The sequence below is a fragment of the Ascochyta rabiei genome, chromosome 15 (assembly GCF_004011695.2).
Source record: "Ascochyta rabiei chromosome 15, complete sequence".
NCBI classification, from domain to species: Eukaryota; Fungi; Ascomycota; class Dothideomycetes; order Pleosporales; family Didymellaceae; genus Ascochyta; species Ascochyta rabiei.
The window spans coordinates 47,920-70,635 of NC_082419.1; the positions used below are offsets into that span (position 1 = coordinate 47,920).

The 22,716-nt window shown below is 53.9% G+C and overlaps 6 protein-coding genes across 8 annotated transcripts, besides 11 other annotated features; 3 read left to right on the top strand and 3 right to left on the bottom strand.

Moving 5' to 3' along the window:
* Nucleotides 1-1,379: 1,379 nt before the first annotated feature.
* Nucleotides 1,380-3,440, bottom strand: EKO05_0008468 (uncharacterized protein; the record flags this gene model as incomplete). Its single annotated transcript, XM_038941761.1, has 4 exons — nucleotides 1,380-2,715; nucleotides 2,762-2,849; nucleotides 2,899-3,047; nucleotides 3,130-3,440. The coding sequence occupies 4 exons, from the start codon at nucleotides 3,438-3,440 to the stop codon at nucleotides 1,380-1,382; spliced, it is 1,884 nt and encodes a 627-aa protein (XP_038796007.1).
* Nucleotides 3,441-3,988: 548 nt separating this feature from the next.
* Nucleotides 3,989-6,307, bottom strand: EKO05_0008469 (uncharacterized protein; the record flags this gene model as incomplete). The annotated part of the gene is made up of 4 exons (XM_038941751.2): nucleotides 3,989-4,009; nucleotides 4,090-5,229; nucleotides 5,279-5,783; nucleotides 5,835-6,307. 4 exons carry the CDS (start codon nucleotides 6,305-6,307, stop codon nucleotides 3,989-3,991), a joined length of 2,139 nt encoding a protein of 712 aa, XP_038796008.2.
* A 64-nt stretch (nucleotides 6,308-6,371) lies between these two features.
* Nucleotides 6,372-6,500: a tandem repeat.
* A 435-nt stretch (nucleotides 6,501-6,935) lies between these two features.
* On the top strand, nucleotides 6,936-9,968 carry EKO05_0008470 (uncharacterized protein; the record flags this gene model as incomplete). Its single annotated transcript, XM_059637314.1, has 3 exons — nucleotides 6,936-6,965; nucleotides 7,024-9,738; nucleotides 9,786-9,968. The coding sequence occupies 3 exons, from the start codon at nucleotides 6,936-6,938 to the stop codon at nucleotides 9,966-9,968; spliced, it is 2,928 nt and encodes a 975-aa protein (XP_059493297.1).
* Nucleotides 7,629-7,654: a tandem repeat.
* Nucleotides 7,802-7,873: a tandem repeat.
* Nucleotides 7,976-8,014: a tandem repeat.
* Nucleotides 8,516-8,555: a tandem repeat.
* Nucleotides 9,787-9,872: a mobile genetic element.
* Nucleotides 9,969-10,365: 397 nt separating the features above from the next.
* Nucleotides 10,366-10,404: a tandem repeat.
* Nucleotides 10,405-10,474: 70 nt separating this feature from the next.
* On the top strand, nucleotides 10,475-11,544 carry EKO05_0008471 (uncharacterized protein; the record flags this gene model as incomplete). The annotated part of the gene is made up of 3 exons (XM_038941803.2): nucleotides 10,475-11,110; nucleotides 11,159-11,394; nucleotides 11,463-11,544. The coding sequence occupies 3 exons, from the start codon at nucleotides 10,475-10,477 to the stop codon at nucleotides 11,542-11,544; spliced, it is 954 nt and encodes a 317-aa protein (XP_038796009.2).
* Nucleotides 11,340-11,381: a tandem repeat.
* Nucleotides 11,545-12,118: 574 nt separating the features above from the next.
* EKO05_0008472 (uncharacterized protein) lies at nucleotides 12,119-14,113 on the top strand (the record flags this gene model as incomplete). Its single annotated transcript, XM_038946535.1, has 1 exon — nucleotides 12,119-14,113. The coding sequence occupies one exon, from the start codon at nucleotides 12,119-12,121 to the stop codon at nucleotides 14,111-14,113; it is 1,995 nt and encodes a 664-aa protein (XP_038796010.1).
* A 3,279-nt stretch (nucleotides 14,114-17,392) lies between these two features.
* Nucleotides 17,393-18,082: a dispersed repeat.
* Nucleotides 17,965-18,041: a tandem repeat.
* Nucleotides 18,083-18,110: 28 nt separating the features above from the next.
* Nucleotides 18,111-18,274: a mobile genetic element.
* Nucleotides 18,275-20,200: 1,926 nt separating this feature from the next.
* On the bottom strand, nucleotides 20,201-22,046 carry EKO05_0008473 (uncharacterized protein; the record flags this gene model as incomplete). Of its 3 annotated transcripts, XM_038941607.1 has the most annotated exons (3): nucleotides 20,201-21,288; nucleotides 21,349-21,489; nucleotides 21,557-22,046. In XM_038941607.1, 3 exons carry the CDS (start codon nucleotides 22,044-22,046, stop codon nucleotides 20,201-20,203), a joined length of 1,719 nt encoding a protein of 572 aa, XP_038796011.1. The 3 variants fall into 3 exon arrangements, with proteins under 3 accessions (XP_038796011.1, XP_059493299.1, XP_059493298.1); XM_059637316.1 differs by having other exon boundaries at nucleotides 20,201-21,489; XM_059637315.1 differs by lacking the exon at nucleotides 21,349-21,489 and having other exon boundaries at nucleotides 21,512-22,046.
* Between the last annotated feature and the right edge of the window lie 670 nt (nucleotides 22,047-22,716).

Below are 22,716 nucleotides of genomic sequence, written 5' to 3' on the forward strand. Positions count from 1 at the left end.
GAAAAAAAAAAGACAACTTACTTCTTCCCCCCATCGCCCAAATCCCACCTGATAATCTCCCCCTCGCACTCCCTCCCCTCAAACACAACGCAATGTCCGCCCTGATCAGGCCCGATACTCATCGGCGCGCTCGGCGGCGCGAAACACTCCCCGCTGACGGCGTGGTACATGCAGTCGCCGGTGAAGTGGGCGTTGGAGCATACGTAGACGGCGCCTGGAATGCCGGAGCGGCAGTTCATCAGCGCTAGCCAGGGCATATAAAATGCGGTTGTGAGGGGGAGGAAGAGGGCGGTGAAGGTGGTGGGGATGCGCATCTTGAAGCTGCTTCTTAATTTCGTCTAATCGCGAGGTCCCTTTAAATGTAAGGTTCGATCAGTCTTAGTAGATGGTCTGGGGGGAGGAGCTGCTGGGGGAAGGGGGGGTTTATATGTACTGGTGTTGGGGTTGGAACAGAGTCGCTTTGAGGGTCTGATACATTGTGGTGGTGGTGATGATCAAGGGAAACGCAATGACGCTCCACAATGTCTCCGGGAGACAAAGTCAACTCAATAAACAGACAGTTGATATCCTACGAAGACCAGATCATCCACACTCGTTGATCCCTGGCTCCGCTTCTCAGGCAACATCAGCACACCGACCAAACCCAGCGTCCTCGTCGCCTGAACCCCCAAAGGTCCATGAAATCCAGTAAAAAAAACCCCTCCATAATCTCAGACTCCGCATACCACGCGCAAACTCCAGTTCCACAGCCTCAGTCAACCCTAAGCTCTCAGTCAACTCGAAGCTCTCAGACCACCCTCCAACCAAACGGCGACAAATAGGATAGTTGTAGAAAGAAGTAGTAAAACTTAGCAACGAATAAGATCTATATATTAAATAAAGGCGCTGTGTAGGATAGTTGTAGAGAAAAGAAGTATTAATTGTTTACTAGAAAGAAATAGAGGAGGAGTAGTAAGGATGTAGCGAGGGATAAGATCTATATATTGAATAAAGGCGCTGTGTAGGATAGTTGTAGAGAAAAGAAGTATTAATTGTTTACTAGAAAGAAATAGAGGAGGATTAGTAAGGATATAGCAAGGATAAGTTTTATATATTAAACAAAGGCGCTGTATAGGATAGTTATAGAGAGGAAAAGATTAAATTTTTTACTAGGAAGAAGAAGAGAGAGGAGTGCTAAGGATATAGCGAGGGACAAGTTCAGTGTGAATAACAAGTGGAAGGTGAGATGAGGGGTTTCAATCCATGTTTTCCGAGCCAAGTAGTATAGCTGAATTGCAGTGTCGATAATGAGTAGAACGTGAGATGGTTGGCTTCAGCGCCTCGTTTTGAAGCCATGTAGTATAGCTAAAACGACTGGAATATCTACAGAGCATACGCGGTCACGACTTGCCCACGCGCTCCATCTCGAGCCCCTCCTCGCCCCTGAAGCTCCCACGTCTCCGCCTCGCGCCCGCAGCACCCTGCGCTCTATCCGGGAGCACGCCTGCGCTTTCTCCGCGCTCCGCGCCCTCGAGCGTCTCATCGCTGGATTCGTTGTGCATCTGTCCGTGGTTCCCACCGACGCTCTCCATGGTAAACGGACTCGCGGTCGGGGCGTCGAGGACGCGCAGCTCTGTGTCGGAGAAGATCCGTGGCATCAGGAAGGTGCGCATGGGAATGTACAGGAGGATGAAGACCGGGAAGCCGATGGCGGCAATGGTTTGCGTGATTGCAAAGGTAGCGCCGAAGCCGATGAGTTCGAGGGCTACAAAGGCCCAGACGACCCATTTGCGCGAGATCTGCGCTAGTGGTTCGGAGGGCGAGATTAGCTGCCGGTCGGTGAGGAGGAAGATGAGTTTCGCGGTAATGCCGTTTGATTCGAGCGCTTGGATGCCCATGACGAAGAACAGCCCCGCGAGTACGGCTTGTGGGATGAGATGGAGCACGATGAGGAGGGGGCCGCTCATTGTGCCGAGGGTGAGCAGGCCTTGGGCGAGGTTGGACACGCGCTGCTCGACGACGTGGTCGGTGGTGCGCTTTGTGTGCCCTTTTTCGTCGGTTTCGGTGCGTGTTACGCAGAGCGAGGTCGTGTGGAACGGTGCTTGAGGGATGAGTCCATTGGGGAAGGGAATGCCGAGAAGGCCGGCTACACCGGTGGTCAGACCGAGGAGGAAGATGTCCCAGTGGAAACCGGCCGGTTTGCGCAGCGGGAACTCAGTGCCCTGTGCGATGAGAGAGGAGACGTTGTGGTCGAACCAGAAGAGGACTGTGAGCAAGACAGCGAAGGGGATGGCAAGAAAGACGTCTCCCACGCTGATGTCCCAGAAGTGGATGAACCAGCCACGGTCGGTGGTTGGGAAGAAGGACTTCGAGGTTGGCAGTTTCAAGAGCTCGATGCCCTCCATTTTCCCAATGTGCACGAAGCCTGTGAAGAAGATCACAGTGAGGGGAGTGCCGTAGTCCTCGACGAATTTGCGTACGTGGCGAGGAAACAGCGACGACTGGCCGATGACGCCGCAGAGGTAGGCCACGGCTGTAACGAGTAGTGCAATCATGATGGATAGATAGGCCGACGCATCGCTGACTTCCCACTGGCGGGTGAGGACCTGGATGCCCTTCTGCAGATAGATGAAGGCGACGTAGAAGCCGAAGATGTCGCAGGAAAAGCGGGTGACGTAGCGGAGGCCGTTGCAGGAATTTGTTATGGCGAGAATCCAATGGAAAATGAGCGCCCATCTGCTTTCATCAGTGAGGGTTTGAAGAGCAGGAGATGGCAACATACATCCCGATCCAGCACATGAAAGCAAAGTAGTTCGTTCCGCGTGGTGTGATGATGTCGTATACTGTGTAGTTGAAGACTGTGATGGGACCTAGCATTGAGTGAGCGAGGTGATGCGATAGCGAATAGAGCGTGCATACCAGTAACGCCAACAATAACCAACGGCTGCGCAGCCGCGAGGCTAAACACCACACTCCCCAGCACACTGGCAAGCAAGACCTCATTAACGCCAAAACTCATATCCGTCTTGACGAACATGTCGAGCGAAAAAGCCAAGGCAGGAAGGATACTGCAATACGTCAGCATCGACCTCTCACATGCACGTCAATGAGGAACTGATGTGGACCGAGGCAGTACAAGCGTGAACCTACTTGGCGAAATACATATACACGGTAGCTGGGACCACGCGGTAGTCCCACGCATCCGCGTAATCGCTCCAGTAAAACGGCACTCTCCTCTTGACATCATTCACCATGCCGGAGAAGAGGCGTGTCTTCCACCACGCATCTTTGCTCTTGCGGTCGTGAGCAGGTCCATGGGTTTGATCATCGTGGTCCGCCGGCGCGTCTTGCCGCGACGACCGGCTCTTCCAGGATCGTGGGCGCTGGGAGGGAGTTGCGCTGGAGCGGCTGTGACGCTGATAGGGATTGTTCATGTTGACGGTATTGTCGAGGGGCGCCATGATGGTCGGGGTTTGGGGCGAGGGTGCGCGCTCGTCGCCTGACTGTGTGCGCTGGTTGCGCCGCGGCAAAAAATATCAAGAGGTTGAGACAAGGTCGGGCTTCGCCATATTAGCTTCCTGAAGCTTATTATAGGCCTGGGCGCTTGATATGCCGACACGGAGACTAGGCGGTAATAAAGTCACTACTCGGCCGTGGCAGAGGGAACATGACGTCGTACAAGGGTCTGGTGGGGAAGGATTTTTATGGGTGAACGGCTTGGCAGGGTTCGACGGACTAGCTAACATTACTTTGATATTTTGTCTGACTTTATAAGAGTTGCCGTGAAACATGTGCTTCTTGGTTGTTTGAATTGTCTCACAAGCACGTACAAGCGGCAGAGTTCGAGTTACCAGATCGTCACGTCGCCAGATTTCCATCGCTCATATGTGGACCCACCGAGATACGACGTCCGCAATCGATACTGGCCCAGATGCCCGAGCAGAATTCCCTGACTCGAACCACTTCCCATGAGTGTCAGTGCAGCCAGTGCAAAGACGACCCGTACCGTCTACCAGCGATAATTCACCTGCTTGACCGTGTCAGAGTTCATCCAGCGGCTGCAAGAGCACACCATGTTGGTGGAGCTTAGTCGAGATCTGTATAGCGTACCTGAGGGTCTGAGGTGTTGTTGTCAGATGCCGTGGAGGATCCGCGGCCACGTGCACGCCCGCGGTAGGAGTCGTCTCCGCGAGCTTGTCTGTCGGACCGTCCGTCGTGGCCACCTCGCGTGCGGCTGCGTATGCCACCGTACTGACTCCGATCTGGCAAGCCCCTTGCTCTGCCTGATTTGATGCCGTTGCCGTCCCAGGAGTTGTAAACGTTTTGCGAGGTTCCTCGAGCTCCACTTCGTCCGCGACCACGGCCTCGATAAGCACCACGACTGTTGCTGTCCGCTGCCTGAGCTGATGCAAGCAGGGTTGGGCTGATGGAAATGGGCACGGGTGCACCGCCGTCACCATCAAGCTCTTGGTCACTCCAGCCCTCCGCCTCGTCTCTTGCTTTCTTCTGGGCTTCCTCCAGAGCTTCTGCAAGCCGAACTGACTTCTCGTTATCCCGCATGTTGTCAAATTCAGATGAACCACGGATGGCGGCTTCACGAACACACATACCTAGCATGGCTTGCATGGTAAACACCGCATCGTTGCCAGCATTGTGGAGCTTGTAGCCGGCGATGTCGAAGTCGTACAAGATCCTTCCCAGCGAGGCAGGGTTTTGCTCGCGGCGCCAGACGCGGTACATGACGGCCGTATCCAAGGCTTCAAGCAGGTTGTCAACCTTCATGGGATCGTAGCCAAGGGTTTGCAGATATCTGACGTCGCCGAGCGTGTCATGACCAAGGAAGATGATGTTGCGCTTCTCGTTCAAATCCATGCCCTGCATAAGGTCGACGATGCCTTCACTGCTGTTGCCTTGGTGAGCGCCAAAAGGCGGCGAGAAGCAAGCAGCGACATGGGTGGGTGCGTCCGCCAGGGAGACCATGGTGGACTGGCCGAAATCGAAGCCGTCCGGGTGGCCGCTGACAAACTGGGAGTTGACCAAGTGCGCGTGCTCCTTGACACGGAAATGGCGAGCGCGGACCAAAGCTCTCCAGTTCTCGCCGTCGTGACCTGGTGAAACGCGGGCCAGCTCCCTGGTGTCTAGTGTGGCGATTCCAACCTCTGTGATCTTGTCATGTGCACGCTCATAAGACTCTACATCGACGCAAACAAAGACGACAGATTGGTCAAAGTCGAAGGGCACAGGCGAAGTCTGGAGACAGTCAGTCAGCATGGTTGTATGATTGAACGAGCAGACTCACAGGATCAACTGCAGAGGGTGGTCCGTTCGGAGCTGCATTGTCTTTGGCTGGACTTGGACGCAGACCGAGGTACCGCTGAGCGCGCTTGAACTGATCAGCCATGGTCTTTTGCTTGATCAGGCGCTCTTGCTGCTTCTTCGCTTTGGAGGCCTTATTTTTGGCCTTTTGCGCTTCGAACGATTCCTCCATGAGCTGCTTGAAGGCTTCAAGGGTCCTTTCGTCTGGGGGCAGGCTGCCGGGTTCTCCCGCAGCGCGGAAGCTATGATTTGGCGCACTGTCGACCATCATGTCGTACTCCTCGCGAGACGTGGAGCGCCCGAGGTATCGAGGTGTACAGCGTGGATGATGCGGGAAGCGGCTTACAAGGGCGTCCTCGCGCTGCTGGTCCGTGATGCGGAGGCTGAGCTTGAGGTGGTCGTTGATCTCGTTGAGGAGGTCTTGGAACTGGGTTTCGCGGATGAGAACAAGAGGCCTGGAAAGATTGTCGATGTCCCAAAGGTAGTAGCTGTGATGAGGGTGAGCGTGAAACTCGAACCCTCAGGCAGTGTCCGCTCACAGATCCCACTCTCGCGCCCAGAACTTGCCCTGGTCAAAGAAAGCGGAGGCGATGTCCTGCGAGTAAGCTCTGTTGCAGAAACGGTACGGATACTTGGCCAGAGCCTGGATTGGTGTGAAGTGTAGTTGAGACGAGGCAAGGTCACCACGGTTGAGGTCAGTCGCGGGGAGTGCAGCAGATGGCTTTGGCGCAGCGGTGTTGACGGGAGATTTGAGCATCGACACGGGGTTGTACGAAGTGTTGGCGTCCTTTAGCCAGACATATCTGCGGTCAGTGTTCGGCTGCACGGTGATTGGCGTGGGCAGAGGCTGTATGGGATCAGCTGCTGGCTGTCCGTCGATCAGAGGCTCCCGCTCCACACGGCGGGAGACGTCACTGTGGTCGAACGTTGGGTCTGGAGCTAGCTCAGGTAGTGCGTCAACGTCTGCCTCGGTAAGCTTGCGTAGGCGTTGCAGGCGTGCTGCTGAAGCCATGTCGTGGCGTGCGTGAGTGGGAGAGAGGGGAGCGAGGAGAGGCGGACGGTAGGTTTGGCGGCAGCAGCAGCAGCAGCAGCAGCAGCAGCAAACAGCAGCAGCAGCAAACAGCAGCAAACAGCAGCAAACAGCAGCAAACAGCAGCAAACAGCAGCAAACAGCAGCAAACAGCAGCAAACAGCAGCAAACAGCATGCGTCAGAGTGCATTGTCCGTGCGCCCACCTGGCAAGCACGACGATGTTGGAGAGACAAGGTGAAGGAAGGTGACGGGCGCAGAAGACGTCGAGTGCACGCGAGACGGCATGTTTGAACAGCTCCTTGGTTGGATTGGAGAAGAAGAGCACATGGCTGCAACTCACTGTGGTTCTGCGAGCGTTCCCCCCCTCAGGCTGCACTACCAGATGAGCTCGGAGCGCCTGTATTGGGGCTTGTCAGGGCAGAGAGCGTGCTGCTGTTCGAAGCAGGCCTGCTGCGTTTTCACGAAGCGGCTGATTGTCGCTATAGTGCAAGACAGGGCATTCCCGCAGTACGACACGCACCGGTGGACAGCGCAGCCGAGCCTCCAGGCAGGATCTCCAGTGTGGCGCGGGGAAGCAAGTGTGGCGCGGGGAAGCAGGCCAGGTTGAGATGGGAGAGCATGAGACGTGCCTAGCGCCCGTTCACGCTCCTTGGTAGTGCCAGGGACCTAATTACTTCGAACTTCGTAGAGGGCTAGCGCCGAGGACCCCGGCTTCACCACGACCCGCACGACACGCCGACCGCCGTCACCTCGACCGCCGTCACCTCGACTGCCGTCACCTCGACCGCCGTTACCTCGACCGCCGTCACCTCGACCGCCGTCACCTCGACCGCCGTCACCTCGACCGCCGTCACCTCCACGACCCCCTCGACCTCGACCGTCACGTCGGCCGTCATCGCGCCCATCGCGCCCATCGCGCCCACCTCCCTCCACGCCCTCCACGCCCACCTCCACCGACGGCCTCCCCCACCGCCGCCGCCCTCGCCCTCGCCGCCGCTCCCTGCCGCCCCGATTCCCCCCTCGGACAGCATCGACGCGTGGCTGGAGTGTCTGACGCGCGCATCAGCCGCCTCTCAGCCCGGACACTCCGCGCGATGCACCATGGCCGACGCTGAAGACGCGCCCACGATCCCCCCGCCGGCGCCCAACCCCGATGCGCAGACGACGGTCAACGACTTCCTCGACTACACCGACTTCTACCCGTCCGACCTGGTGCGCTCGCTGACGCTGATCGGCGACCTGGATGCGGCGTATGCGGATGCGGTGCAGCAGGTGCACGAGCTGGCCGCGCTGTACTGCACCCTGCCCGCCCTGCCCGCCGCGCCCGAGAGCGAGCGCCCGGACCCGGCGGCCCTGCGCAAGCAAATCGCCCGCCACCTGCACACCGCCATCACCCGGCGCGAGTACGCGTACACCGAGGCCGCGCGCCTGTACGAGGTCACCCTGCGCCACTGCCAGCGCTCCACCGTCATCAAGCGCAAGCTGCAGGCCCAGCCCGAGCCCCCGTCGCGCGACCCCACCCCGCCCCCCGTCTCGCCCCACGCCCTCAAGCGCACCCACGACCGCCCGCGCCTGCACCTCACCTTCGACGGCGCCCGCCACAAGCACCGCAACCCGGCCATCCCCCTGCCGCCCCGCCGCTCCCACCCCGACTCCGCCTCCGCCTCCGACTCCGACTCCGACTCCGCCTCGGAGCACTCGGACGACGCGCGCAGAATCAGCCTCGCCGAGCGCCCCAGGAAGGCCCAGACGTACAAGGACCGCGCGCCCAGGCCCCGCCCCCGTGCCCCTGGCGTCGCCGGCACCAACGTCCACAGCTCCATCGCCGGCATCTCCACCAGCAATGCGCTCGCCAAGCTGTCGCCGCCGCCGCCCGACGCACGCCCGGGCAGCAAGTGGGCGCCCTGGATGAAGCTGACCGAGTACGAGATGGCGGTGCTGCGCAAGCAGATGAAGAAGAACGCCGTCTGGACCCCCAGCCTGACCATGGTCAACCGCGAGCTGGAGCGCAAGCACCGCACAAAGGGCGACTACGAGCGCGAGAGGGCCCGCTGCCACGTCGCCGGCGAGACCTTGGTCGACGAAGAGCCCGAGACCCTGCTGCAGATCGCCACGGCCCAGGGCGTCGACGATCCTGCCCTGACCGCGACCGCACACGCCGCGGAGGGCTTCACTGCGCCCGGCGAGTCTGCACCTGCGCCTGCGCCTGCGCCTGCCTCTACACCTGCACGAGACGACAGCGTCGAGGCCGCCGATGGACGACGCCCTGACCGCAACACGCGGCGACAGCAGGCCATGCGCGCCGTGCGAGCCCTCGAGAACGCCACCAAGACGATCCAAAACGCTGCTGACGGCCTCAAGGAGCTCACCTTCTCGCCCCACGCCGTCTCCACGCCGCCTGCCTCTGCGCAGAGGAAGAGGTCGACCGCCCGCACAGCATCGAACAAGCGCAAGCGCGACACGACTCCGTCACTCGCCGCTGACAGTGCTGCAGAATCTACCAAGGGAGCAGAGGCAGCAGAACTGGATGCGCCGCCGCAGCAGCCTGAGCCAAAGCGCCCACGCTTGCAGCTCATTGCCCCAGCACCACCACCACCTGATCGTGCAATGTCTACACCCGCCCCCGCCTCGGCCGATGTTTCTGTTTTCAGGCATCTGTCCACACCTCTCTCGCCCTCTTCTGCCGCACAGACACCCGAAGCGCTGCCAGAGGCAGTCTCAAACACCGTCCAAGTGCCGCTCGCGCCTGCAGGCCCAAGCACTCCCAGGCCCAACAAGGCTGCTGCGGACGAAGCCAGTCCCCAAGCCACGCCCGTTCATTCACCACCTGCGGAGCTGAAGAGGTCCTCATCAACCGCCGCCGTACCAGCACCCGTGCAAGCGCCGGCGCCGTCTGCCACGACTGCAGCTGTCACACGCTCACGGCGTGAGTCGGTCGCAGCAAAGAACTCGAGTCCGCCGCCATCTGAGCCATCAGCGCCGGCACGCGCCCTCACGCCTGCTCTCGAGCGAGCTGCATCGCCCGAACCTACTGTTGCCTTGCGTCCTCGACCTGCTCGCAGCCACGTGCTGACTCCAAAGGCACTGAGCGAAGAACCCAAGCCCATCGAAGCAGGGCAGCCCACCCGCGACACGCGCCGCCACAGCATCTTCAGCCAATCTGCACTCACCGCACCTGCCCCCATCCGCGTGAGTTTGCGCAAGAAGCCACCCCCCAAGGGCGAGGTCAGCTCTGCCGAAAACGGTCAGAAGACAGTCACAAACGTTAAACGATCACAAGGCAGCAAGCACGGCAAGAGGAAGAAACTCGACGACCAGCCGGGACACGTAGACGACGTGGATTCGGACGAAGAACGATACTGCATCTGCGACGATGTCAGCTACGGACAGATGATCTCGTGCGACAACAACGTAAGCCTCCCCTCCTTCTACACCCAGCGTGCACTGATGATTTGCAGTGCGACAAAGAGTGGTTCCACTTCGAGTGCGTTGGCATGACCCAGATGCCCGCACGCCGCGCCAAGTGGTATTGTCCTGACTGCCGCGAGGCGCTGGGCACGGACGCCTTTGGCAATCCCAAAGTCCCACCGGCATTGCCAGGTCGCACGGGCCGTGGCAACCTCAGCCGTGGTAAAAGGTAAGAATCCTCTTCTTCTGCGCCGACGGCATACTGAGTTCTAGAGGGGGTGGAGTACTTAGGGGCGCGTAGGATTGGTTGAGCATGGCAAGATGCAGGCGTAACGGCGTTCATCAATCGATACCCTTGGAGACGCATATGGGAGCTGGGCATGGATTGTGTGCAGTGCGCTTGCGGCCGCGTGTCAATTGACAAGGATCTAATGCGGTGCACAGGGTGCTCTACATGCACTTGTTTTTAGTATGTCAACAAGAATTTTGTCATTCCAAAACCAGCCGGATGCTTGTTGACCCTCCTGGGGGTCAGCCCCACGTACCTGCGGCTTCGGGAAATTTTAGCGAGTGTCGATCGAGGGGCTCAGCCGCCGGGGTCAGCCTTAAGCGTGCACCTGCTGATGGTCATCCTCTTCTTCCCTCTGCTTTCCTTTTCCTCCTTTCCTTCTTCGTCAACATCTTGTACACTCTCGTGTCTTTTGTGATACCCATTCGGCGCTTCTGGGTTCCCACCACCATGACGATATCGACGACATTTGTACTTGGATCCAAAGAAGCCTACTTCTTCAACAGTCCGACGCATTGGGCATGGCATAACCTCCCACCGGACGTCGAAGCGCTCTTCACCAAGACACCACCAATACAAGACGTCATCGAACTTACTCTAGGTGCCAATCAGACGTACTTTGTCAGCTATCGCGATCACGACGGCCAACTTCTCTGCAAGCATTACAACCTCCCAAACCCTCTCGTACAGTATCTGTACGCTTCTCACCCCTCTGTGATACGCGATCTGTCTACTCTCAGCATTTCTCTGGGGCCTTACGAGTCATACTATGCCTGGGATCGCACGTCCGCATCGTGGAGCAATGTCCCACCCGGATTAGAAAAGTCGCTGCTCAACCGCCTGGAGAGTCAGGATGCGTGGAAAACTACTTGGACGGCAGATGGCTACGAGGCGCCTTGTTTCGTCAGCTTGGGGAATGACGGAGCCTACTTCCTGCGCACAGTGTCTGGCGGTGGTTGTTGGGACTTTAAGCTGCCGAAGGTAGAGGGGAGGAGCGGACTGGGGACGGTGGGCGGAGATGGATGGGATGGCATTAGAGGGACGAACAAGTTTCTAGAGGAGTCTTCAGACTTTACAAGCATCGCCGTAAGTTGCAAGCTTTTGGTGCTGAATTCGAAAATTGACTTTTGACAGGCTGTGCATCTCATGCCGACGCAGGCAAACGCCTACGTCCTCGTTCTCACCAACGGAAAGACCTTTTCCAACTTGCCAGAACACACATGGGGTGACTATGCGAAAATGGCGAACAGCCTCCCGTCCTTTGTTCAACACATGGCTCCGCTACCGCCCATGCCTGCCCCACCACAGATTCCAACTCAACCCCAGCTTCAGCCTCAGCCTCAGCCATTAGCTCAGCGCCACTCTCCAGGGTACGTGCAGAGTCAACGTCATCGACCAGGCAACTGCTGTCCTGTTGCTGAGACGGGGACGAATCCAGTGCCCACATGCTGTCCACCTGCACCAATAGCAAGGCCGTGGCCGATGCCACCGATCAATGCCCCGTTACAGCATTGATATGATCTGATAATCTGATCACACAGCGTGTCTGTCTCGAGTACTGCGCACACCAAAACAATGCCGGAGCATTGGGTCAAATCACGCTGAGACTTGAGTCGAAGAATTTGACGGGTAAAAGCCTCAACAGTCTTGATCGAATAGCGCCAGGCCGTCCAGGATGGTCTTCTCAATGCGCCGTTCCCCGGCAAGTTGTTTGTCCATTGGCGACGCAAAGCGCGATGAGAGGACGAGGCGTCAATTTATCGGTGTACGTATCTGGCCTGGTTGCCTTGTGTCAATTCATCACTTGGACATCCTGGCGGACTGTGTCGAATTCTGAAGATGTGAACGTACATCGGCGAGAGTGTACACAAAATGAAGATGCTCTTTAAGATGGAACCCAATGCAGGGTTGTCGCACACATGTGGCGGTTGCACTTGCCATTCGCGGCGCTAGCGTATTGCGGGGTCAGACCGAGGCAATCAGGTCGGGGTACCTGGATCAGGCCACTGCTTTATATCGACGTGCACCTCAAGTACACTCGCGGAGAAAAAAGCGATGTTGAAAGCTACGTTGGAGGTTCAATCAGAGCTCAAGATGTCACCGGCCGCGTCTTCCTCAACGACCGGGTTCTTCCAAGCCCTACCATCACTGCCACCCCAGTACACATCACCTGATCCTTCTTTATCAGCATTGTTCCCAAAACATATTGCCTCAACCTCGGACGACAAAGCATTCGCAAGAATACTGGACCTTTACACCCCTCCCAACAACGGTACTATCACTTCACACCTGCACAGTATCGCCCGCATAGTTCTAGACCCGCAAGTACTGAGCTACGCCACTGACGCAGAAACAAACCACCCTGTTCTCCGCGCCCTGACTACGTTCGGCCAGGAGAATCGGAACGATCCTCTCTGGACGACCACGGGCTGGCAGCGGCTCAAAGAGATTGGGTGCGCTGAAGGTGTTGTGGCGGTGGCGTACTCGCAATCACCGGAAACGTCTCACATCAACCGACGCATATATGAGTTTAGTCTTAACCACCTCTGGAGCGTGACAGGAACTATGACAGGCTGTCCAATGAGCATGACAGACGGTGCTGCTACACTCTTATCTAAGCATCTCAGAGATCCTGATGGCGAGCAAATCGGCCGGTTGAGGGTTTTCGAAGAAGCCTATCGCCGGCTGACGTCGAGAGACCCAAAGTATGCGTGGACGAGTGGACAGTGGATGACGGAGCGGACTGGCGGATCCGACGTCTCTGGCACCGAGACTCTAGCCACACGGCTTACTCCGGAGGAGTTGGCTCGAGACGAAGAAGAAGGAAGAAACGAAGATGCGGTCGGCATGCCTCTCGGTCCGTGGAAGATGGATGGATTCAAATGGTTCAGCAGCGCGACTGATTCTGAGATGGCCGTCCTACTCGCGCGTACGGGAAAGGGACTAAGTGCCTTCTACATGCCTATGCGACGGAAAGGCACGCCTATTACCAACCTTATCAACCTGGAAGCACCAGCAGAGACTGAATTGAACGGCGTACGCATCCAGCGTCTCAAGTCTAAACTCGGCACCAAATCACTGCCCACTGCCGAACTCGAACTCCGCGGCGCCCGAGCCTGGCTCATCGGCACCGAGGGCAGAGGTGTGGCCGAAATCTCTGCCGTCTTGAATATCACACGCCTCTCCACTGCCGCAGGAAGTGTAGCAAGCTGGTCTCGCGGCCTAGCAATCTGCCGCGCATACAGCAAAGTCCGCAAAGTCCGCGGCGGTCTCCTACAAGACAACCCGGTACATCTTCGCTGGATGGCCGACGAGACAGTCAAGTACCACGCTGCAGCGCACTTTGTTTTCTTCGGCGTAGCCCTGCAGGGCGCGCTTGAGCAGTCTCACGACGCCGTTGCATCCAACACAAAAGCCAGCACTCTCATCCCCACCAATAAAACGGAGACCGCAACACTGCTGCGACTCCTACTACCTGTCATGAAAGCTCGAGTCTCAGTTGCCTCTGTCAATGGGTTGAGGCAGTGCATGGAATGCCTCGGCGGCGTGGGCTACTGCGAGAACAACGAAGACGGCGGGCTCTTCAACATTGCGAAAATATACCGCGACAACCTCGTCAATCCAATTTGGGAAGGCACCGTCAGCGTCATGGTCGAGGACGTTGTGCGCGTGCTTACTGACACGCGACTGGGCGGCGGGTCTGTCCTGCACAACGTTTTCGCACCGTGGGCACTGCGTGTTTTAAATACCTGTTCAGATGTCTTCCAACAAGAAAAGACCATACTGAAAGATACGCTACAATCTTTGAGCAGGCTGGTGCACGGCAAGACAAAAGACGAGATGCTGTACCACGGGCGCGAGCTCCTAGAGCTCCTCGAATCCGTCGTATCAGGCACCGTACTGCTATACGACGCATCCGTCAATCCAGACTTCGTTGCGCAGGAGATTGCCATGCGGTGGGTCCGAGTGAGGGTTGCGGTTGCAGGGAGAGTAGAGAGTGCGCAGCCGTGGAGAGACAGGGTTCGGGTTGATAAGTCTATCTTCCTTGGGGAATCAAGCGTCGAGACACAGAGACTTGAGAAACTGTAAACGAGTCAGTAGAGCGTGATTAAGGTTGTCTTTCTCCATCGTGGACTAGACCAAGGATTTTGTATTGTGGAGATGTCGATCGTTATCCGCATTACATGACCCACCATCCTATCTCGTCATAATACTAAACCCTGCTAGGCCTTAGGTGGTCGTTAATGGCGTATTCCACGAAGAGCAACATGGTGCGCGTAGTGCCCAGCCTAGTATCTTTACAAACAGCCGACCCTGATAGCCAGGTCTAAACCTGAACGGAGCTATATAGAAGATTCACCGAGACAGGTATACACTGCAACATTGTTGCAACAGTAACACGAATGTAGTCTACACCATGAGATGCAAGGGTTGTAATTCAGAACTGACACTTATTGAGTACCAAGCTCGTTCTGCTGATGAGGCACATTCATCATCGTACAGGTGTCCATTTTGTCCATTGGATATCACAAAGTTCTCTAATACTATTCCCAAGGCTCATCTCTACCTGAAAAGATCAAAGCGAGTCAAGAGACAAACACCAGTAGTGGACTCGTCAAATTCTACACATTCTAGACTTCTCTGTGTAACTTCCAAGAGAACATCGATAGTAGACAAGCACCAGCTTTTAGAGGCTAGATGCTACAACTGCCTCGATGAAACTTCGACTCTCTTCAAGTACTACTTGTCTGGCCCATGGAAAGACACAGCTGTGTGCCAAAGGGAGACAAAACAGATTGGACTTAATGCATCTGTCATCTCTACTAGTCTCTTGTACAGTTGTCCTAATGAAGGTCTAGAATACACAGATTTCAAGTATACGTACATAGATGGACACATGATAACAGTACAGGACAACAAGGTGCAGTTCTTTCAAGATGTAGGAGAAGAGTCAGAAAATGTAATTCTGGAGTACCTTTGTATTGCGTACACTATGGGGTTCAATCCCACAAGCTTATCTTCTTATGTGAGCAATATCTTGCTTGGTGCAATGTCCAATATGAATGCAAGAGCATACGATGCTGCCTTAGGAGACGATCACAAAGATAGATACCTCAAAACTAATTTCACAAAAATAATACAAGCCACATGCTCGAACCGAATACAACACATGTAAGAAAAGGACGGATACAACGTGAAGTCAGACCTACTTGTGCAAACGGACCAATCAACGGTCACTCTGCCCACCCAGAGCGAGGGTGACGCACTGCTCTACACACTATTAGCATGCTAAAGCTGCTAAAACTCAACCTAAGGCCTACTTTGCTATTGGAAAGATTGAAATTCAGAAATTAACGCAACATAGCTGCTTCATTGGCTCACTGGATCCGAGCCTTGGCTACTGTCAGGGAGGGAGAGCTCTTGACTTGTAGCAAGGATGACGACGTCACTATTATCCTGAGAAGCAACGACGAGACTGCTCAGAACTTCACATCTGGATTGCTACGGAAGGGAGTTTTGTCGAACCATTAGTTGTTCTCGGTCACTGGTGGAGGAAGTTGGTGCTTGCAAGCAGGTGGATAGTCGTGTTTAGAGCGCCAATAGAGCCTTCAGCGCCTGGACGAGATGCGCAGTCGGACGCAGCCGTCTCGACCATAATTGTGCCACACTCAACGATAGCAATATTCGCTTGGACCGAAGAACTCCCCTTAGCGAAGATGTTGTCGTGTTTTGCTTGGCTGCGAAGCATCGACTGGTCACTGGCTCTGCTGGGTCTTACCAGCAACTCGTCGTACCAGCTTCGCTGTATGTTCAATATCATCATGCGGGACTCACTGGCGGCTGTCGTGTTCTATGGAACGGAGTTCATTTTGATATATAATGAGGCTTTCATTGATTGCCTTGGGAACCTTCATCCTTGTATGGGTCTCAGTGCTTAGACAGCGTTGGCTACAATATAGTCTTGGTTTCTTGAACTGATCATTGTACAAAACCTTAACGGATAAGTTTTGGAGCAAACAGATGCAGCGATTGATATATGCCGCAATGGATCCCTCGAGGAAACATACTGTTTCGTGAAGGTCATCCCAATGCTGGATGTGGATGGTACTGCAGTGGGACATTGTGAATCCTTGATATGAATTGTGAGTCCCATGGATGCTAACTCGATCCCACGGGCCCCTATACTGCTAATTTTCTCATCTGAACAACGATGTTTTCTTGTGAAAAATCAAGGTCTTGGATGCGCTTGTGAGAATGGTCGCTGACCAGAGTACAGACCCGAGAAGTTATTTCAAAAAGTCAGATTGAAACCCTCTTTCATCCCAGTGAAGATATCTCACACGCACGAGACGATGATTCTTTCTGGCGTGCAGCGATAGAAGTACTCTCGCTCAACGAGAAGGATATCCTGTTCCATCAACTCTATTCAGTTGAGTATGACCCGAACGGGGCACTTACCAGCGCTATACCCATGTCACGCGAACACCGGCAATGCAAGCTTCGAGGCTCCGCCCGCCTACCCAATGACTCCCTGGCAGAGCCTATTTATCTTGATCTCAGTAACGATCATGGCTTCGCGCTGCATCTACGACAGGCTACAGCCGCACAAGAGCCGGTCACGATGCCATTCGAAGTGACTGCTGAATTACTTCAACACAGTTCAGGGCAGAGGTTTGGAGATTCTTGTCAAGCACATGGACTTATAATTATAGGTCTGAATCCTCGACGGCGGTACGGCAATGACTGTGATCATTTCAATCTAAAGAGCTTAACATTGAAATTATTTTCGCACGATCCAGATCGAGTGTTGCAGATACCAATCAATTTCTCAACAAACACAATCAAGTTTAGTCGCCTCGAGGAGACGCGTAATATTACCGTTGGTCTTGGTATCGCCCTCAAACAGCCATCTGAAAACGCGCAAGGCCACCTGAAGTTTGTCCGCACATCCAAGGCGCTGAGCACTCCGAGCCTGCAGGCAGGCTGGGATAGGGGTGGGTTTGTGAGTGAAGGTCTATTGTGGGTAGTACCACGATTCTGATTCCAGCAGGTATATGTCATCTTCGCAGTGCAAGACACCAGAAAAGGTTTAAGCAGCCCCAAGCGCGATCTGTTGTTCGCACAATTCTCGCAAGCGTTACCGCGCACACATATCGACCATGATTAGGAGGTTGTACTTGCCTCACAGTTATATCTCCTAGAACCTCGAGACTCACTGCATGATTAGGTGGCTCTAAGCTTGGTCTGTTCATCTCTAGACGACTAACAGAGATGCACGACGGTGCGATCTGATTTGCATCAAAAGCTGGAGTCGGCAGCACTTTCGCGTTTTACGTGAAGACCCGCAAAACACCCTCGCCGCTCACCGAACACCAACTTTTCATAGTTAGAGAAAGGTTGATTTCTATAAAATTTTCACCCCAATATTACAAACATGCCTTCCTAATATCTATTTCTAGCGTCTGTTTTGTAGTGCAGGTGCTAGAATAGGCGCGCTGGCTATTGTAAGCTAAACAGAGCAGTTATCTGGTCTTAGTTAAGATAAAATCTCTGTAATAGCCTCTGCACTTAAAGATTTAGACTAGTTAAAGGCATAACAAACAGAGGACTCCTAGCTATAGCTATTGCCTGCCTAGCAATTGCTACACAGCTATTACTTTATTACAAATACCCCCTATTATAACTAGCTATACTAACCTCCTATACCTAGACAAAATTAACTAAGTAACAGCTTAAAGCTACCCCTATACGACTACTCTATTAATAAAGCAACAGCTCTCTTCTTAGGCCTATAGATACCTGTTGCCTTAGTAAAGCAACAGGTCTATATACCTAGCTACAACCTATACAAATACCCCTATTATAACTAGCTACACTAACCTCCTATACCTAGATAAAATTAACTAAGCAACAGCTTAAACACCCTAGTAGTCTATTACTAGCAATAGTAATAGTTAAACAAACAACAACAATAAGAAGACCGTCTACTGCAATAGCAATAGCTAGTAATAGACAACAAACGCTAGAACTATCTACTTGTAGGATAGTTTTACACAACCCTAATTTAACAGGGCAACAGCTCTTCTTAACAACCTAGGGCATAGGCCCTCACGATTAGACTACGAGCACACATTTACTATCCCTTTAAACAAATACACTCCTTAAATTACTAGAGCAGCTTAACTGCTCTCGTCTTATATAGTCTTAGACTCACACAGGACGTTAAACTTATCAATCAATTAATCAACCCTCGCCGCTCAAAGAAAAAAATAACCCCCTCGCGGCTGATCCCAGCATACATGATCTAGGACCCTCCCTTTCCAGCCGATCAGTCGACGGCAAGAACAGGTCACCAGCTCAGCCGATCAAAGACCACATCTCCGCAGCGAACCTTCACGTCCTAATAGTTGAAGACGACCTTGTAAGTCAATGTGTGTTGGCAAAGCAACTGCGAAAAATGGGCAATCAACGTCACTGTCGCGAACCACGGCGGCGAAGCCCTCGACCATCTACACCCCACCACTTACTGCATCGAAGACAAAATGCATGCGAAACAACTTTTTCTGGTCTCCATGGACTGGAAAATGCCAGCAAGTCGCCCCAAAACACTTTCTACACCAGCCATTGACCACAGCGCAGATAATGGACGGCCTGACATGCACGCAGCGAATTCGAGAACTCGAGCAACAGGGCGTCGTACACGGACATATACCCATCATTCCAGTCACTGCAGACGTGCGCGCAGAACAGGTTGACATCGTAATGAAGGCCGGGATGGAAAACGTCATCTCGAAACCGTTTCGCATTCCGGGCTTGCCTGCTTGCATTCAAGAGACGCTCCAAGCGATTGTGCTCACGAATTAGCGCATGTTTAGCGATTCATCATCTTGGAATACTCAGCTAGACTGGACGATTTTTTGTAACAAATTCATGGGAAATCTGGATGGATTTGGTATTTCGGCGCGCAAAGATGATAGCTGCAGGATAGACATCGCCGGAAACTGCGTGGTTGAGGCCGGCTCAATTGACCAACGAACCGATCCTCGTGCAAAATCTGCCTGGGATCCCAATGGTATTCACGCTTTCCTGCAGAGAGAACAGAAGGCTCCCGAGAGCTGTTGGAGTGTTGGCAGTAGTGGCTACCAGGAGGTCAAGCATGGAAGCTGAGACTTCGTGCAGGGTAGAGTGGCGCAGGAGATGGTAACGAATGCGCGTATGACCGGTGAGGATATTTGCGCTATCAGATTACAACGAGTGCTGGCAACATTTGGCTCAAAATATGGTCACTATGATCTGAGAAGACGTGGGTCTGCACAACATTCTTAGAAGTGCTCTATAAGAATTGAACCCAAAGCCTCCAGACTTCAAAAAGGAACAGTACAATCCTGTTAAGACCAGATCAAACAAATGCTATAAACCGAAAAAACATCCCTTCAACGACCTCTGCGTCGATTGATTCGTTTAGTGGGTAGCTAAACAGTATGTGCTCCGGATAACGTGCCGCGATGGTCTCTGCAACAGGAGAACTGCACAGCGTCGGAGTTCGCTTTACGATTGAAAAGTTCAACCAACATTACGTTTTGAAAGAGTCTCACCATCTTGCTTGTGGGGACTAAACTTGCTTCTTGTACCAGGATGGTTGAACTTGGCCCTTATCCGATCGAGCCAGAAACTCGTATGCCTTCTGGGGGTCCATGGTCAACGCTCATCGAGACGAAACTAGCGTATCTGGAAGGTTTGATAAGAATAATATTCGTTCGTGTTACTCAAGTTCATCTCAGGAAAAGCCGCGCTACCTTGTTCTAGGGCGACCCTGGGGAACACGTAGTGGACTTCACCAGATGGCTATGTTTCTGCGAAAGATGACCGCAAAGTGGGAACCATAGTATCAAGTCAGCAGGCACAGGTTAGTCGTACTCTGAGGATATATGAGATTAGTGTAGCTGCTACAAAGGCTAAGCTTCAGCCTACCACAGCAGGTGCTGGTACTTCTGCCACTGCAGATAGAATAGAAGAGCCTGCTGTGCTGTCTTGCTGTTGTACATGCACACAATGCCGTGGCTAATAGAAGCTTGATCCAGCTTATAGTTTTATCAATCTGAGATCTTCGGCTGCGTTAATCATGTGCTATCCTCGCGCGTCCGGAGACTTCCAACATAATTACCATAACAGCAGCTACAGCTCCATGCTCTCTTCTTCTAAGAACCTCTTCCTAGGCACTTTTGTTAGGTTTGCACGGAATGCGCTGAGCTCAAGAGTTTCGTATTCTCCTCCATCCTCGCTCTTATCCCAGAAAACAAAGTTGTTGATCGCAACGCCCGCATAGAGTGGGCCCTCGATATCTGTCATGCAAAAGTCGTCCCAGACATGGGTTGCTTGATGATCACGCTGCTCGACTGGCTGGACGCGCCACTCTTCGCCTTGTTGCTTCTTCGCATTGCGATACAACAGCGTCGGCACGAGTTGCGCAATGCCATACCTGGGAATCCATTCGTTCACGATGCCAACGTGTAGGAAGTCAGTGGAGTTCGAGATGAACTCGGTCACTACGAGGCCGCGTTGATCGGCAACGATTGTAACGGACGAATTCAGACTCGAATCGGAGCTGACGTAGGTGCCTGCGTAGCGTTCGTTGAGTTGTCGAATCGCAAGTTGCTCGGCAGGGCGAACAAACTCAGTGACAGATTCTCGCAACTTCGGAAGCAGCTCTGGGTTGCCCGCAACAAGGATGGTAATTCCCAGGTCATATTCGGGCGCAATGATGATATTTGAGGTATACCCAGGCAATCCCCCGCCTTTGGTGATGAAACGCACCGTGCGACGCGAGTTCTGCAATGCACGATCCGTGTGAAAAATCTCCCACGGAACTGCATAGAATGAGTTCAGTCCGCGAGTGGGCGATGCTGGGTTGAACCAGTTCAGAGCATGCGTGATGCCGTTGAAGTGTGTGAGCACGTAACGCAGGTATCTCGACAAATCTGTGGAGGAACTGTAGATGCCACCCGTGGGGCTCTGTATCCCTTCGTCAACATCCCAGTACTGTGGCCCCAGGGGAATGACTCCTGCCGAGTCAGGTGGCAAAGACAACGTGCTCTTGCTCATGTTGAGTGGCTTGAACACAGCTTCTTCAATGAAGGAGCGGTAGCTTTGGCCGGTGACTCGCTCAAGCACCATTCCCAGTAACTCGAAAGCGGCGTTGGAGTAAGTTGATTGCTGGTTTGGTGCGAATATAGGTATCTTTGACTTCAGAGCATCGAGAAGATCTACAGCAGAGTAAGTCAGCAGCGCGTTCTCAAAATTTGTGAGCAACGCGTGTATCTCACCACTCTCGGTGCAAATCTTCTTATAATTAGGCGAGAACTCGCCACAAATACACAGACCCTGTCGTGACACTGGTGGTAAGCCCCAGTTGACCGGGTCTTCTACACCCCACTTCTCGAAGTTGATCAAGTCTCCCTGAGCCCCTGTAGAAAGTCAATTTCGTACCTTTGAGTGTCTGGCAACCGTGCCAGGGTAAACCGGGTATCGCACATTCGCGCGGTATGCCACTAAGCTGGCTGGCTAGACTTCGCAATGTGATGTCCTTCCACGGCAAGGTACCATTCTGGGCCTCCTTTAGTTCCACTATGTACTTGTCAATTGGCTCATCCAAGCTCAGGTTGCCCGCTTTTTCTTGATATAAGACTCCAAGGACAGTGAACGTCTTGGTGATGCTCGCGATTCGATAAAGCGCGTCGCCATTGACTTCCGCAATGTCGGGGCGAGAAGCGTTTCGTTCGCGAGCCGTGTGATGCTTCGACCATAGTGTCTGTTTCGAAGACGTGATCGCTATAGAAAAAGATGTCGCTGCAAATTCGGGTGCCGCAACAGCGGACGTGATGGCTGTGTTGAGTTCGGCAAACGCATGTGCAGGGAGCGCGTCACCGACATCATACTCTGGCAATGGATGTGCAAAAGTAGGTTCATAGCATTTGGCACTGACCACCGCAGCCACTACGGATGTGAGAAGAAGTCTGAGCATCGCGTTTGCAACCTGATGGTAGATGCTACAAGGAAGTAAGCAGACGAGCGCCGAAAGGACAAGACACGAGCGTTATCGATAAGCACACAAACTAGGCAGCAGCAATCGTGTTCAGCCGGGCCGGGCCCTGGAGTTTTACAGGAACAAGATGTGCTCTTCGACCGTGAGCGCTGGCACACAGAGCCTTGGGGACTGAAGCCTGTGTTACCGCACTCTACCGCAGCTTGAAAATTGGAAGCATTGTCCTAATGCTGTCTGCAATCGACGGTCAGCCATCATCGATGTACTTCGGAAAATGATGGGGATATCCCCTCGAGGTGACGTCATTATTTTGAATTCTTGTCAGAGTCGATGAGTTTCTCACATCATCAGGACCGAATTACGCAACATCTACACAGTACAGAACGTTGCTCAGAACCTTTCTACGAACATTGACACCAGACCTAGGAGAGTAGTGCAACCGCTTGGTCAGGGAGCCGTCACACCATGCCAAGGCCGCCACCCCGCACAGTGCATAGGCGGGGAAGCCTTATCGCATCCACTTCTTTCCCTCCAGGGACTCGGGTGTCTCGGTAAAATTATCAGCGGGCGTCGGGTGAGTTATATTTCGGGTGCTCATAATACTGGAATTCCTCCGATTGAGTCGATGCTCGACGACATTGTCCCGAGT